This window comes from Somniosus microcephalus, chromosome 14 (genome assembly GCF_052327205.1).
Source record: "Somniosus microcephalus isolate GS21.2 chromosome 14, FLI_Smic_1.0, whole genome shotgun sequence".
In the NCBI taxonomy this organism is placed as follows: domain Eukaryota; kingdom Metazoa; phylum Chordata; class Chondrichthyes; order Squaliformes; family Somniosidae; genus Somniosus; species Somniosus microcephalus.
Window position 1 is genome coordinate 3212429 of NC_141000.1, and position 16179 is coordinate 3228607.

The 16179-nt window shown below is 46.1% G+C and overlaps 1 protein-coding gene across 5 annotated transcripts in view; it reads left to right on the plus strand.

Annotated features, from left to right (window-relative positions):
• The window catches only part of mcf2la (mcf.2 cell line derived transforming sequence-like a), a 581983-nt gene that overhangs the window by 443106 nt on the left and 122698 nt on the right, over positions 1-16179 (plus strand). For all 5 annotated transcript variants that reach the window (XR_015080758.1, XM_086006132.1, XM_086006130.1 and 2 more), the window contains one exon: positions 10272-10386. Coding sequence is in view for 4 of the 5 variants with exons in the window: in XM_086006132.1 (XP_085862258.1) it covers positions 10272-10386 (115 nt within the window). In the remaining variant the exon portion in view is untranslated. The remainder of the gene's footprint in view (positions 1-10271; positions 10387-16179) is intronic.

Below are 16179 nucleotides of genomic sequence, written 5' to 3' on the forward strand. Positions count from 1 at the left end.
ACCGGCGACATATCCAAGATCTCCCAATCGACTGATGGCTTGTTTACCAGGACCGACAATTGTGTAAATTTCCCCTGTGATCACAATAGCCAAAATGAGCGGGCTTTCGGTTTCGCCTCTCTGGCTGGATTCCTCCAGTACAGGGTGCCATTGACTACAACACGTGGTAATCTGAGCACCGCCACAGCAACCAGGAGCTTTTATAAACCGCAGGGGATATTGCTCCATCAACGCGCTGCTGGTGTGCAACCACAAGAAGAGGTTCATGCAGGTCTGCGCCTGATTCCCTGGGAGCTGTCATGATGCCTTCATACTGAGGTAGTTCAACATCCCAGACCCTTTCATTCCAGGAAGAACAATGAGGGCTGGCTCCTAGTACAAAAGGGATACCCGGCTCAAACTTGCTCATGACACCTGTGAGGAACCCCACCAATGAGAGCCACAAGATGTGTCATCGAGCAAGCCATTGAAGATGCACTTCAGGTGCCTGGATAGGTCCAGAGGTGCCCATCGGCACTCGCTAGCGAGTGTGTCCAGAATGATAGTGATGTGCTGCGTCCTGCATAACATTGTGCAGGTGTTGGAGATTGATGGGGCTCATCACTCCTCTCTGGATGAGGAGAACATAGAGGAGGAGGATGAAGATGGGGCACCCATCGCCAGACCAGCTGCTTACATTGCTGCCAGGGATGCCCTAATATTGTGAAGGTTCGCCTAGTGTGAAACATAACAAATGAAATCTTGCGGCCCACTTCCGCCACCAGGACCACCCCTCCCCACCCTTCCCTTTGCACTAAACAGTCCTTCAACCCCTCATCCACCCATTGCACATCTGCCCAATGGGTCCCATTCATCATGAAACAAGTGAAAGGGGCAATTTGGCACTTGGGATGTAATAATGGGCAAGATGTGGAGTCGGGTACTGGGTGGAGGGGACAACGGGTGAGAAATGGGAGTGCTTTGAGTGGAGTCCCTACTTCCAGGTCCCCATTCGCCATCTTCCTTCTCCTGGGCCTGTGCCACATCACTCCTACCGCTCTGCTGCACACTAGCTTGGTGAAGATCAGTGATGTGTTGTGAGGCCACGGATAAGGTATCTGTCATCCTGTTTAAGGCGACAGACAAGTTGGTACCCAAAGTCTACACAGCCGTGGTCATGGCCTGCACGGACTCATTTGAGAGCCATGCTTGAAGATCCACGAAGGCGGCCACTCTCTCCATGGCAGACATTCTTGCAATTCCCTGTGCCACTAATCCACTAGCAATACACTATTGTGGTGAGCGTGCGTGGCACGTCTTTCAGTACCTGGCTATGTTGCTGATGCACCTCTAGCATTTTCCTCCTCAACAATAACCCCTGGGGTTCAGCATCTGTGTCCAGCTGAGCAGAGCTTGGAGAGGATTGCGCTCTTGAATGCGGACTCCACAACTGTCCCTGCCACCAGTGACTGCTCATGCTCACTTATGAGATGTGGGTCACTAGATGAAAACCCAACTAACTGTTGAAGTGGACCCACCGCAGTGAGAGTAGCTGTGCTGGTGCAAGACTGTACGTCTTGTGACAATGCACCCTCAGAAGGAATGAGGTCCTCTGAGGAATTGTCCTCATGGATGTCCTGCGAGACTTGCTGTATGCATGAAGGCCCTGGAAGACAAAAGAAAGGGATATGATTTAGTCGTGGCAAAGTCGCAATCTTGACAATCACCACACTCAGTCTTCTCATAGATCAGTCATTGGTGAAATGAAGTCGGCATATGCGTGTCAGAGATATTTGTAATTCTGTCACCAGCTATCTGCAAGCTCTGTGTCTCTCCATCTCTGACTGAGAGGGACGCAGATGTGCCACATATCTCCAGGGCTTCCTCTGCATCAGTGAGCGGACCACTTCCACTCCTCTCCCCCTCCCTAGTGTTTTGCGCTCTCTTCGACAAGAGTCGAAAGAGCAGACCTGTAAGTGAAGGTGAGGTATTCACCCAATGGCTGCAGTGCATTCGGTGAGGGAGACTATGAGACAGATGCATTACATTGCATAAGGATTGGAGTGAGTGGCAACGGTGGATGGATAAACAGGGCGGTGAGGAAGTGCACGGAAAATGAAGGCTGGGCTTTGCTGAAAGTTGAGTGGGGGAGAGGAGTGATGTGATGGAGAACACTTAGCAAGACAGAGTGAAAGGGGGGCAGGTTTAAAGCACAGGATGTAGTTAAATCAGCAAATGTACCTACTTTTCCTGACCTGGTTAGGTCATTAAACCACTTCATACATTGCATCCAAATACCTGGGCACAATGCTCCTAGTGAGAGCAGCAGGCTTCTTCCTCCCATTTCTGGGGAAATATATGTCCCTCCTCCTCCTCCTGACTGAACCCAGCAGTAATTCCAGCAAAGCATCATTAAATCTGGGTGCCGCCCTTGCCCTATATCCACCATCCATCCTGAACACCTCCAATTTCCATTTGTGGACTGTCCCTTTAAATACAGCTGAGATTGTGTCATATTGGTGCGCATCACGCCCGCTGCGCAGCTTCGAGACGCTAAACCCGTAAGTCAAAATGAATTGGTACAGTTGAGTTGAGATCGCAGATTCCAACTTGCTCAGTTGACTTCTGGGTTTCCCCCACGCAACCACCCCCCCCCCCCCCAACCAAACAGCTCGGAAACCACCTTCAGATTAATATCGGGGCCATTCTTTTAAAATGTGACCAAACATTGATTTTGGAATCTAATCGTAGGTTGAAGTCCCACTCCAATGACTTGAGCACATAATCTAGGCTGACACTCCCAGTGCAGTGCTGAGGGAGTGCTGCATTATCAGAGGTGCTGTCTTTCAGATGAGACATTAAACCGAGGCCCCGTCTGCCCTTTCAGGTGGCTGTAAAAGATACAATGGCATTATTCGAAGAAGAGCAAGGTAGTTCTCCCGGTGTCCTGGCCAATATTTATCCCTCAACCAACACCACAAAAACATATTTTCTGGTCATTATCACATTGTCGTTTGTGGGAGCTTGCTGTGTACAAATTAGCTGGCATGTTTCCTACACTTCAAAAGTACTTCATTGGCTTTAAAGTGTTTTGGGACTTCCTGAGGCTGTGAAAGGTGCCATATAAATACAAGTCTTTTCTTTTTACAGGCTGCAGTTTGGATTGTAACTCGAACCTTTGTAAAGATTTCTGCAGGGGAGGGTCCTGGACTTCCTCCTGATCAAAACACTATAGAAACTTGAATGAAAATATGTTCTAGGCTCTGAAATATGGCCACGGCAGGACTGATCAGGGCACAGTCAGCAACCCATAGCTACCCACCCCCTTCAGCCTCCCATCCCTAGGACGCCAAGCTTGTAGATACTGCTGTATTTATCCTCTGGCTTGATGCAGAAAATCCTTGGGGGTTCCCAACATGAAAATGAATGATACCCAGCATCTCCGATTTATTTCTGCACCGCTGCCAAAATGACACTGAAATAAACTTGTGTGCAATTACATCCATCGTAGCCTCCGAGTTTCCTAGCCTGCCTTGTCTGAATAGTTGTTTTGTCACTGTACTGGGTATCTTGAACCATGGAACATTTCCTGTTCCTGCAGATAAATGAAAACAAATGTGAAAATGGGCTTGAACGACCAGACCCTGTGCTGCAGTCACAATATGCGAAGTGACTGGGTGAGGCGATGGGCCAGAAGCAAGCCCTTTTGCCTTAGGGTTCAAACGTGGATCAGCCTGGACTCAGTGTCTCTTCTGTGTGTTAACTGTAATAGTCCTATGTAAAATAAATTTGGATGCCCAGCTGCCCACTGCAGGTTTTGGAGGCTCTCTTTAAATTTTTCCCTGCAAATTTCAACTGCTGCAGTGAGTGATCTGCTGGAGCACCGCACAGGCTCCCACTGGAGAGTACAGTTAGCACTGGGAGGCTGCCAGGGCAATGTGATGGGGCCCGGGCAGGGTCACAGGGTTCGGAATGAGTTAGGCCATTTGGCTCATCATCGCTCATCCATCCAGAAAGGTTAATGGTCAGTCTGCCTTAGCCTAGTAAATGGTCAAATCTCAAACTCTTTTGATGGAGGAATGTACATTTCTTCAGGATACCTTGTCTGCAAGGCTTCAACAATACCTAGAGCTCATTCCACAGGGGGATGTAACGTAAATTAATTCGCAGCAATGGCTTGATCACTGTACATTGTTACTAAACGCCAGTTTCCCCTCGCCTCTAATAACGGTCAGCTCTGGTACACAACATTTTTGCTCAGTTGCAGATTGAGACATTGGAAAGGATTTAAGTGACCCTGAGTACAAGAGCTGATGGTCTATAAAGAGCTACAACAATTTACTGACACCTAGTGCCCTAATCCAATGTCATTCCCTCGCCAGAGTCACACTGCAGCACTCCTCACTGTTTCACACATTTAATGGTCTCGGCTTTGCGCTGTACCTAAATTTGTGAGGCTTGAATTTCCACCCCAAAATCAGTGTAAGAAACCCGCTGGGATCCAGTGTAGCTTGGGGCCTCGGGCGGCCAATTGCAGTATAGAAGCCAGGATTGGGAAATTTTTCTACATTAAGGGCAGTATAGAAATGCAAGTAGTTGTTGTTGATGGCTTTGAAGAACAACTGAGGGATTTGATTGCTTATCTTTCTGCTGGTTACTTGCTCCTCATTGATTACCCCTGAATACCCTAACTTTTAATTTCTCAGTTTTAAATCTGTTCCAAACAGACTGAGATTTTCCATATAAGGTATGAAACACCCTGTGTCTCAGTCGGTTTCAGAAATCTCTTCCCGGTAAGAGAATTTAGAGCTTGCTTTATTCATTAAAAAACACACGATGCACCATGCTGACCTCTGAGGTAAAGTAAATCCACTCTCCCACCGACTCTCGCTGCGCCCTCGGCTTCTCCGATTTTTTTTCCTGGGTGTGTTAAAGGATCCACCCTCCCGCCAGTCACGATTGGCTGAAACAGCTGCCTCCTTATAGGATGAAACCTAATCTACATGCCCCACCTACACCGCCAGCAGCAACCAATCCCAGGAGGACATCGCCCTGACAAATGAATGCAGCGCTCTGATTGGTCCAGAAGATCTGAACCGGAACAAAGATTGATGTTTCAGCGGAACAAAGAATATGGGTCTATTCGGGGGCAAGTTTCCTGAACCCGGGACTCTTCTGGGGACATTGTTTGCCCGGGGACACACTACCTCATCCGGGGACTGTCCCTGGAAAACAGGGACGTATGGTCAGCCTACTTTAAAAGGGGCTGATTTCCCTGCTTTCCGGCCTGACCTGCCGAGAGCCGGCCCATACAGCTTGAGTCCAGGTCATCTGCATAAGTGTGATTTTCCCCTGGCACAGGTCCCTCTCACCCCGCCCGCCCCTTGGCTGGAGCCTGCACCTAGAAATGGGAGAGGACGATCTACTGCTGCTCCTGGCCTCAGAGGCCTACAGTGCTGTTGGTCTCATGGCTTCTGTTCAAAAACAGCAGCCACAAAGCCCCTCGCCCCAAAAATCTCAGTGCTGCTCCTGAAACAAAGGGTACTTGTCCCACTTACTGTAGGCACCTAGGCAAGACACAGGAAAAGGAGGAGGGAGGTGTGGAGATGCCACCCACGCCTTATTTCCACGCTATTTAAATTCTCACGCCTGCTCCAGCCGCGAGGGTTCCCTGGGAAACTGTGAAGGTAAGTGTGCCGTGCGAAGAGGGCAGAGACCTTTGTCATGAGTCCCTGTAACTTTTTTCTCTGCTTTGTGCCTGACAAATAAACTCTGCCCAGGTACAAAGCAGAGGAAAATTGCCCCCTCCAGAAAAGGTTTAGCACAATAATTGATATCTGAACCTTAAATCAATGCCACATTCATTGCTAAAATGTGGATGGATTGCATTTTTAACTTTATACAGTGGAAACCGTGCATATTGGGTCAGTGGACCTGGTGTCACATCTGCATGGTAACTAAGGGCTACCTTGGTTGCCTTGGTTACAGTCTATATTTATCTGTATGCAGATGCGGTCCCCAGGAGCAGTTCTAAACCACGTAGCAACTAAACCGTGTCACTGGCTGTTTGAGGTTAGCTTAATTGTGTATTTCATCCATTTGGTTTAACCAGTTACACTGAAAGCATTTTACCATTTATAATATGTGATGTGTTTTGCTTCTGTAAGTGTGACTAAGATGGAGGCCGCGATCTCCATCTTGGGATCGTGACATATTGGGAAAAATCTTTGTCTTCAGGTCAGTCAGTTTTTTTTGGCCTCTCTCAGGAGATTACAAAGCTGCTGGTGGGTAGACATTGTGATGCCTCATGGTAACACACGTGAATGGGGCAGAGTCAATGGACCACTGGTCTTTTTCTGATCATTTTTTTCTCGTGTTTTGTATATAAATGCTGCTTGAAAGCTCATTTTGCTAATAGCACACAATATGCTGGTAAGCTCATTTGCATAGTTATTGACTGCACCAGGTGCAGATTCTGATTGGAATAGGGAGCACACCAGTGGAGGGAGAGCAAATAGTCTTTTCGTCAAATTTGAAGAGATGGGGGCAATTAAATATGAATACCACAATCAGTGAGTAGAAATCCTTTGAAGAGCCTCCTCTACACGTCAGGTCTTGGAGGCCCACTATCAGTGGGGGGAGGAGGACTTCTTCCTAGCTGAAGGGCACCAATGGGAATACTACCAAGAATGAGACTCCCACAACCAGGAATACGAGGTCCTGTCATGTGTCCACCAAGACTGTGAAAATAAAATGAGCAAGGTGGCCAGGGTGAATAGCTACACCAAACTGCATGGGAACGGTTTTGCCATTGTGATGGGGTTATGATCTAAGCAGAGACTTTCCAAATCATGACGTTTGTAACGGCTGGGGGTTGTAATGCAATCACTGAAATTGCTGGGACTTTTTATCTATAGATTAGTATTACTGTAGGTCTGACGGGACTTATGTTTGCTTTTTATTGCAGTTTTTGCTTTTTTTATTAAAACATTTTGAGGCAATAAAGAGCCTCAAAAAGCATTGGAACCATTAGCAGCCTGAAGGAGGACAGGATTTAGAAGTGACGGGCAAAAAGGAAAGGAAAGGGAACCCTAGATGAAGGTGCACGTCTGCAGAAGTGAGGGAGCAGCTACTGTTGACATGGAGGGGGTGCTGCATGAGGAGGGCTGTGAGAAACTTGTGCAGTGGTTGTGAGGAACTTGTGCGATGGTTGTGCAGTGGTTGTGAGGATCTTGTGCGATGGTTGTACGGTGGTTGTGAGGAACTTGTGCGATGGTTGTGCAGTGGTTGTGAGGATCTTGTGCGATGGTTGTACGGTGGTTGTGAGGAACTTGTGCGATGGTTGTACGGTGGTTGTGAGGATCTTGTGCGATGGTTGTACGGTGGTTTTGAGGAACTTGTGCAATGGTTGTGCGGTGGTTGTGAGGATCTTGTGTGCAGTGGTTGTGAGGATCTTGTGCAGTGCTTGTGCGGTGGTTGTGAGGATCTTGTGTGCGATGGTTGTGCAGTGGGTTGCCTTCTGTGCCAGTTGTCAGCATCATCCCCTTAGGTGAACATTGCACATTGCTGGAGGATGGAGCCTCTGTTTACAGTTACTGTCACGAGATACAGCAGCCCTCAGCTAAATCACTGCTTTTCTAATCCGAGAAAGAAACTGATCCTGCTCAAACCCCCATACATCACTGTTCAGAGCATATGAGGGTTGAAAGCAAGCTGTGTTATATTAGTAATGAAGATGCCTGTGTTTCTCTACAATTTCAGTGTCTACTATTTTAACAAACATATTAACCATGAACAATGACCCCAATATATGCATGTATCATGACAACGATTAGTTAGGTTTTAATTCACTGAGACGGGTTGCAGCTGTTTTTCCAGACACTGCTTGGTGTGAGTACATGAATAGCCTTCATTTGCACGGACCTTTTGTTAAACTTGTCAGGGTTTGGAAATAAAATCAGGACTGATGTTGGTAATATGATCAGTTTTACTTTTTTCTGTAATATTCTTTATTATATTTTGGGTTCCATCACATTGTACTCTGCAATCTCTGACGGGTATCTTTTTGCCTGCCTATGTGTAACTACAATGCCGGGTTCAGTTCCAGTGTGTAACTACAGTGCCGGGTTCAGTTCCCGTGTGTAACTACAGTGCCGGGTTCAGTTCCCGTGTGTAACTACAGTGCCGGGTTCAGTTCCCGTGTGTAACTACAGTGCCGGGTTCAGTTCCCGTGTGTAACTACAGTGCCGGGTTCAGTTCCCGTGTGTAACTACAGTGCCGGGTTCAGTTCCCGTGTGTAACTACAGTGCCGGGTTCAGTTCCCGTGTGTAACTACAGTGCCGGGTTCAGTTCCCGTGTGTAACTACAGTGCCGGGTTCAGTTCCCTGTATAACTACAGTGCCTGGTTCAGTTCCAGTGTGTAACTACAGTGCCGGGTTCAGTTCACTCTCTAACTACAGTGACTGGTTCAGTTCCAGTGTGTCACTACAGTGCCAGGTTCAGTTCCCTGTGTAACTACAGTGCCGGGTTCAGTTCCAGTGTGTAACTACAGTGCCGGGTTCAGTTCCGGTGTGTAACTACAGTGCTGGGTTCGGTTCCCTGTGTAACTACAGTGCTGGGTTCAGTTCCCTGTGTAACTACAGTGCCTGGTTCAGTTCCAGTGTGTAACTACAGTGCCGGGTTCAGTTCCAGTGTGTAACTACAGTGCCTGGTTCAGTTCCCGTGTGTCACTACAGTGCCGGGTTCAGGAGTTCCTGTGTATAACTACTGTGCCGGGTTCAGTTCCCTGTGTAACTACAGTGCCTGGTTCAGTTCCCGTGTGTCACTACAGTGCCGGGTTCAGGAGTTCCTGTGTATAACTACTGTGCCGGGTTCAGTTCCCTGTGTAACTACAGTGCCTGGTTCAGTTTCCGTGTGTAACGATGGTGCCTGGTTCAGTTCCCGTGTGTCACTACAGTGCCGGGTTCAGCTCCTGTGTGTAACTACAGTGCCGGGTTCAGTTCCCTGTGTAACTTTAGTGCCGGGTTCAGTTCCCTGTGTAACTACAGTGCCTGGTTCAGTTCCCGTGTGTCGCTACAGTGCCGGGTTCAGTTCCCGTGTGTAACTACCGTGCCTGGTTCAGTTCCAGTGTGTAACGATGGTGCCGGGTTCAGTTCCCGTGTGTAACTACCGTGCCTGGTTCAGTTCCTGTGTATAACTCCATTGTTGTGCTCTGTATTTTTGAAGCTATCTGCAGTTTATTTATTCTCTGGCTCTGAGGGCCTGTTTGTAACCGTGCCGTATCAGTGAGAGTACCCACAGCATCTGTAACAGAGCCATTACTACCCGCTGTGAATTGCAATGAGTGTTCTAGCTTGCAAACCCAGAGTGAGGCAGTGAGTCAGGTCCACCTGAGCGCACAATATTCTGTGCCCTGTAGCCATTCCCTCCCCTCCTTCCCCCCCCCCCCCCCCTCCCCTCCCCGCAAGACTGCCCTTTCACATTTCCCAGGGTTTGTTGACTGCACTGTTCCCAGTTCAGAAAAGAAACCTTTTGGACAGGGTCAAAGAAATGCATGGCTGCTTTATCGATTTCAGTCGCACAATAAGCTAAGCAGCATGTAAATGAGAGACCCCGCATCAGAACATTAGGCTTGCAATCCACATAACTATCCCTCACCCCAGCCAGCTCGTGCAGGGGCAGATGAAAGAGTGACTCAGCATTGTTGATGTAGAATGCGCGCTTGTTGGCTTTAATGTCGCTGAGTGTTGTCGAACATCTCGGTTCATAAAGTTGACTTGATGTAGCCATGATTAGAGTTCCAATAGAGGGAGCTACAGCCTATAAAGTTGGATAGATGCCTATACAACTGCATTTTATTTTCATCTTTAAAATATCTCACCCTTCCAGGAGAACCTAAAGAAATTCTACTAGTTAAAAGAAAGAAAGGTTTGCAGTGATATAGTGCCATTTCTCGACCTCAGGATATCCCAAAACGCTTTACAGTCATTGAAGCACTGTTGTTATGTAGAATTTGTGCACAGCAAGATTCCACAACAAGAATGAGACCATGACCAGCTATTCCATTTTAGTGACGTTGTTTGAGGGGTTACTATTGGCCAGGACACCAGGGAGAACTCTCCTGTCCTCCTTCATAATAGTGCCATGGGATATTTTACATTTCAAAATATTTTAGATTTCAAAGATCAATTTTGGCAAAAAAAAGTCATTTTACATTTTTTGGAGCATTTCATTTAATTACCTTGAGGCTGTGTAGCGACAGTGATTTATAATGTTTTCCTTTTTCGTTTCAGGTGGTCGAGGAGAAGATGGCTGTGCAATTATTACCTTTCCCGAATATCCTAATTTTACTAACATCCCTGAAGAGGAGTTACAGAATGTTGTAAGCTACCTGACCAGTATTCCCAGGTGAGACTCAACTAGTGTCCCTAGAGCTTAACGTAGAAGTAACAATGGGCCGGATCTTGCTGGAGTGGGGCATCTCGCCGTGTACGTCCTTAGTTAGACTTTTCCTGCACCCCTTAGCTCGAAATATTTTTGCACCGTAACTTGCTGAAAGTGCGAGCTGATAATAGCGCAGTGAAGGGGCACCTGGGACCTCGGTCAACGGTGGGACCAACAGTGTATCGTCTGAACCAATGAGATTGAAGGATTGAGAAAGAAACAGAGGAACGACTGGGAAGGAAATCGGGTGAATCCGAGTCAAATCAGGTACAGAAAGAGTCAAATCAGGTACAGAAAGAGAAATAAAGAGAGGGAAAGAAAGATTGGATTAAGAGGGGAAAAAAAGAAACAAAGGAAAAGTAAGAAAAAAATGTAAAAATTGAAAATTTGATGTTTTTTCAAATCTCCATCAACTAAGGAAAAGGAAATGGTGTAGCTCTGTTAATAAGGGATGAGATCAGTGCAGTAATAAGAAATGATATTGGCCGAGAAGATCAAGATGTAGAATCAGTTTGGGTGGAGATAAGAAATAATAAGGGTAAGAAGTCACTGGTGGGAGTGGTCTACAGGCCCCCCAAACAGTAGCCACACTGTAGGACAGAGTATAAATCAAGAAATAATAGAGGCTTGTAAGAAAGGTACGGCTATAATCACGGGAGATTTTAATCTTCATATTGATTGGACAAAGCAAATTAGCAAAGGTAGACTTGAGGAAGAGTTCTTCGAGTGTATGCGGGATGGTGTCTTGGAACAGTTGTTGTGGAACCAACCAGGGAGAAGGCTATTTTAGATCTGGTAATGTATAACGAGGCTGGATTAATTAATGATCTCGAAGTGAAGGATCCTCTTGGGAAGAGTGATCATAGCATGGTAGAATTTCAAATTCAGTTTGAGGGTGAGAAAGCTGGGTCTCAAACTAGTGTCCTGAACTTAAACAAAGGTAATTACAAAGGTATGAAGGCAGACTTGGTTAAAGTGGACTGGGAAAATATATTCCAGGGTAAGACTGTAGAAAAGCAGTGGCAAACATTTAAGGAGAAATTTCATAACTCTCAGCAAAGATATATTCCAGTGAGAAAGAAAGACTCTAAGAGAAGGATGAACCATCCGTGGCTAACTAAGGAAGTAAAGGATGGAATCAAATTGAAAACAAAAGCATACATTGTTGCAAATAATAGTGAAAGGCCAGAGGATTGGGAAATTTTTTAAAAACCAGCAAAGGACGACTAAAAAAATGATAGAGCGAGAAGATAGCTTATGAGAGTAAACTAGCAAGAAATATAAAAACAGACAGTAAGAGCTTCTACAGGTATATAAAAAGGAAGAGAGTAGCTAAAGTAAACGTTGGCCCCCTAGAGGATGAGTCTGGGGAATTAATAATGGGAAACAGGGAAATGGCGGAGAATTTGAACAAATATTTTGTATCGGTCTTCACGGTAGAAGACACTAAAAGCATCCCAATAATGGATAATCAGGGGGCTATGGGGGTTGTGGGGGGGGAACTTAAAACAATCACTATCACTAGGCAAACTAATGGGACTAAAGGTTGACAAGTCCCCTGGACCCGATGGCCTGCATCCTAGAGTCTTAAGAGGTGGATGCATTGGTTGTAATCTACCAAAACTTCCTGGATTCTGGAGAGGTCCCAGCGGACTGGAAAACCGCAAATGTAACACCCCTATTTAAGAAAGGAGGGAGACAGAAAGCAGGCAACTATCGACCAGTTAGCCTAACATCTGTCATTGGGAAAATGCTGGAGTCCATCATTAAGGAAGTGGTAGCAGGACATTTAGAAAATCATAATATAGTCAAGCAGAGTCAGCATGGTTTTATGAAAGGGAAATCATGTTTGTCAAATTTGCTGGAATTCTTTGAGGATATAATGAGGAGGGTGGATAAAGGGGAACCAGTAGATGTCATGTATTTGGATTTCCAGAAGGCATTCGATAAGGTGCCACATAAATGGTAACTACACAAGATAAGAGCTCACGGGGTTGGGGGTAATATATTAGCATGGATAGAGGATTGGCTAACTAACAGAAAACAGAGAGTCGGGATAAATGGGTCATTTTCAGGTTGGCAAACTGTAACTAGTGGGGTGCCGCAGGGATCAGTGCTGGGGCCTCAACTATTTACAATCTATATTAATGACTTGGATGAAGGGACCGAGTGTAAAGTCGCCAAATTTGCTGATGATACAAAGATAGGTGGGAAAGCAAATTGTGTGGAGGACGCAAAGAATCTTCAAAGGGATAGAGATAGGCTAAGTGTGCAAAAATCTGGCAGATGGAGTTTAATGTGGGAAAATGCAAGGTTATCCACTTTGGTGGGAAAAATAAAAAAGCAAATTATTATTTAAATGGGGAGAGATTACAAAATGCTGCGGTACAGAGGGATCTGGGGGTCCTTGTACATGAATCACAAAAGGTTAGCATGCAGATACAGCAAGTAATTAGGAAGGTAAATGGAATGTTGGCCTTTATTGCAAAGGGAATGGAGTATAAAAGTAGGGAAGTCCTGTTACAACTGTACAGGGTGTTGGTGAGACCACACCTGGAGTACTGCGTACAGTTTTGGTCTCCTTATTTAAGGAAGGATATACTTGCATTGGAGGCAGTTCAGAGAAGGTTCACTAGGTTGATTCCGGAGATGAAGGGGTTGTCTTATGAAGAAAGGTTGAGCAGGTTGGGCCTATACTCATTGGAGTTTAGAAGAATGAGAGGGGATCTTATTGAAACATATAAGATTCTGAAGGGGCTTGACAGGGTAGATGCAGAGAGGATGTTTCCCCTCGTGGGGGTATCTAGAACTAGGGGGCATAATTTCAGAATAAGGGGGCACCCTTTTAAATCGGAAATGAGGAGGAATTTCTTCACTGAGGGTTGTGAATCTTTGGAATTCTCTTCCGCAGAGAGCTGTGGAGGCTGGGTCATTGAATATAATTAAAGTGGAGATGGACAGATTTTTGAAATGTAAGGGAGTGGAGGGTTATGGGGAGCGGGCAGGGAAGTGGAGTTGAGGCCAAGATCAGATTAGTCATGATCTTATTGAATGGCGGAGCAAGCTCGAGGGGCCGAATGACCGACTCCTGCTCCTATGTTTCATGGTCTTATGTAATTTACTACCTGCAGGAATGAGACTCAACAGTTTAAATTGTTCCCTTTGTGTGCCAGAGAGGTTGATTGGCATTGCATTAACAATTATCACATTGTTTAAAGGGTACTTGCGTTATTAATTATGAGCCCTAACTTTCTGTGGTGAGTTTAATGTGCAATTCATATGCAAATCCAGCAAGTTCTTAAAAATAACAGAGGGCTAAGGGCGAGATGCCATTTGTACAAGACTAACGGCGGAGCGGCGTAATTCGACCAGTAACTTCTGGAGATTTGTACCTCTCGCTGTATCACTTAATCCCCTGAATTTGCTGGCCTTTTTACGCATTAATAACGGCATGCGTCGTTAACACACCATTATTTCCCCAGCAAGATCCGGCCCTTAGAGGTTACAACATGGAAACAAGCCATTCGGCCCAACTAATCCCTGTCGGCATCCACATTGAAAACCAAATCAGTGCTGTGCACTTTTGATCTGTGTTTTTTTTAATATTCTTTAAATGTCACCTTTTTACATTTTTAAAAATGTAGATTATTTTGTAATAATTTGAAGAGGCTAGAACTGAACTAGAATTTCTTTGTGTTGCTCTTCGTCAACTGGCTCTCATCAAAGTCACAAATGACATCCTTTGTGACTGTGACAAAGGTAAGCTATCCCTCCTCGTCCTTCGCGACTTGTCTGCAGCCTTTGACACGGTTGACCACGCCATCCTTCTCCAACACCTCTCCACTGTCGTCCAGCTGGGTGGGACTGCACTCGCCTGGTTCCATTCTTATCTATCTAATCATAGCCTGAGAATCACCTGCAACGGCTTCTCTTCCTGCTCTCGCATCGTTACCTCTGGTGTCCCCCAAGGATCTATCCTTGGCCCCCTCCTATTTCTCATCTACATGTTACCCCTTGGCGACATCATCCGAAAACACAGCGTCAGTTTCCACATGTACACTGATAACACCCAGCTCTACCTCACTACCACTTCTCTCGACCTTTCCACGGTTTCTAAATTGTCAGGCTGCTTGTCCAACATCCAGTTCTGGATGAGCAGAAATTTTCTCCAATTAAATATTGAGAAGACCGAAGCCATTGTTTTCGGTCCCTGCCACAAACTCCGTTCCCGAGCCACTGACTCCATCCCTCTCCCTAACATCTGTCTGAGGCTCAACCACACTGTTCACAACCTTGGTGTCATATTTGATCCTGAAATGAGCTTCTGACCACATATCCGCAGCATAACCAAGACCACCTATTTCCACCTCTGTAGCATCGCCGTCTCCGCCCTTGCCTCAGCTCATCTGCTGCTGAAACCCTCATCCATGCCTTTGTTACCTCCAGACTTGACTATTCCAACGCACTCCTGGCTGGCCTCCCACATTCTACCCTGCATAAACTTGAGGTGATCCAAAATTTGGCTACCCGTGTCCTAACCCTGCACCAAGTCCCGTTCGCCCATCACCCCTGTGCTCGCTGACCTACATTGGCTCCCGGTTAAGCAGCGCCTCGAATTCAAAATTCTCATCCTTGTTTTCAAATCCCTCCATGGCCTCGCCCCTTCCTATCTCTGTAATCTCCTCCAGCCCCACAACCCCCCCCTGAGATATCTGCGCTCCTCTAATTCTGCCCTCTTGAGCATCCCTGATTATAATCGCGAAACCTTTGGTGGCCGTGCCATCTTTTGCCTAGGACCCAAGCTCTGGAATTCCCTGCCTAAACCTCTCCGCCTCGCTACCTCTCTTTCCTCCTTTAAGACGCTCCTTAAAACCTACCTCTTTGACCAAGCTTTTGGTCACCTGCCCTAATTTCTCCTTATGTGGCTCGGTGACAAATTTTTTGTCTTACAATACTCTGTGAAGCGCCTTGGGACGTTTTATTACGTTAAAGGCGCTTTATAAATACAGGTTGTTGTTGTTGCTGTAATCCAGCTGGTACCGTAGTGTATTAGCAATGGCCCAGGTCAAATCCCACCATGACAAGTTACAAAATTAAATTCAATAAATCTGGTCATTTGTGGACTGGCTCCAGGAAATGACATTGAAAGCTGCTGGATTGTTGTAAAAACCCAGCTGATTCTCTAATGGCCTTCAGGGAAGGGAACCTGCCACCTCGACACGTGCAATTGTCTCTTGCTGCTCTTTGATGCAGCCCAGCGAGCCACGCTGTTGTGCAAACATTCTATGGGGAATTAGGGATGGATAATAAATGTAACCTCCAGCATCACCCACATTTAGATTAAAATAAAAGCATTCTGGTTGAAAACTTTTAAACTTCACAACTAATATTATTAATCTTAAGAGGCAAAACAAAGTGACATTTGGATTTTAAACACAGACCATCACTTCCCCAAATGTTACCTCAACAGTCAGTGTCTCACATCCAACTCCTCACCGCCCCACTTCACAGAGACACTGCCAGTTCACATGGACACTGTCATCCATCCAACTCCCTCCATTTCTTCCAACTCCCTCTCCTTCAGCACTAGTTTCATAGGAACAGGAGGAGGCCATTCAGCCCCTCGAGCCTGTTCTGCCATTCAATTAAATCAACGCTGATCTGTATCTACTCACCTTGGTTGTGTAACCCTTCATCCCTTCATACCCTTGCGTAACAAAAATCGATCAATCTCAGTTTTGAAATTTTCAGTTGACC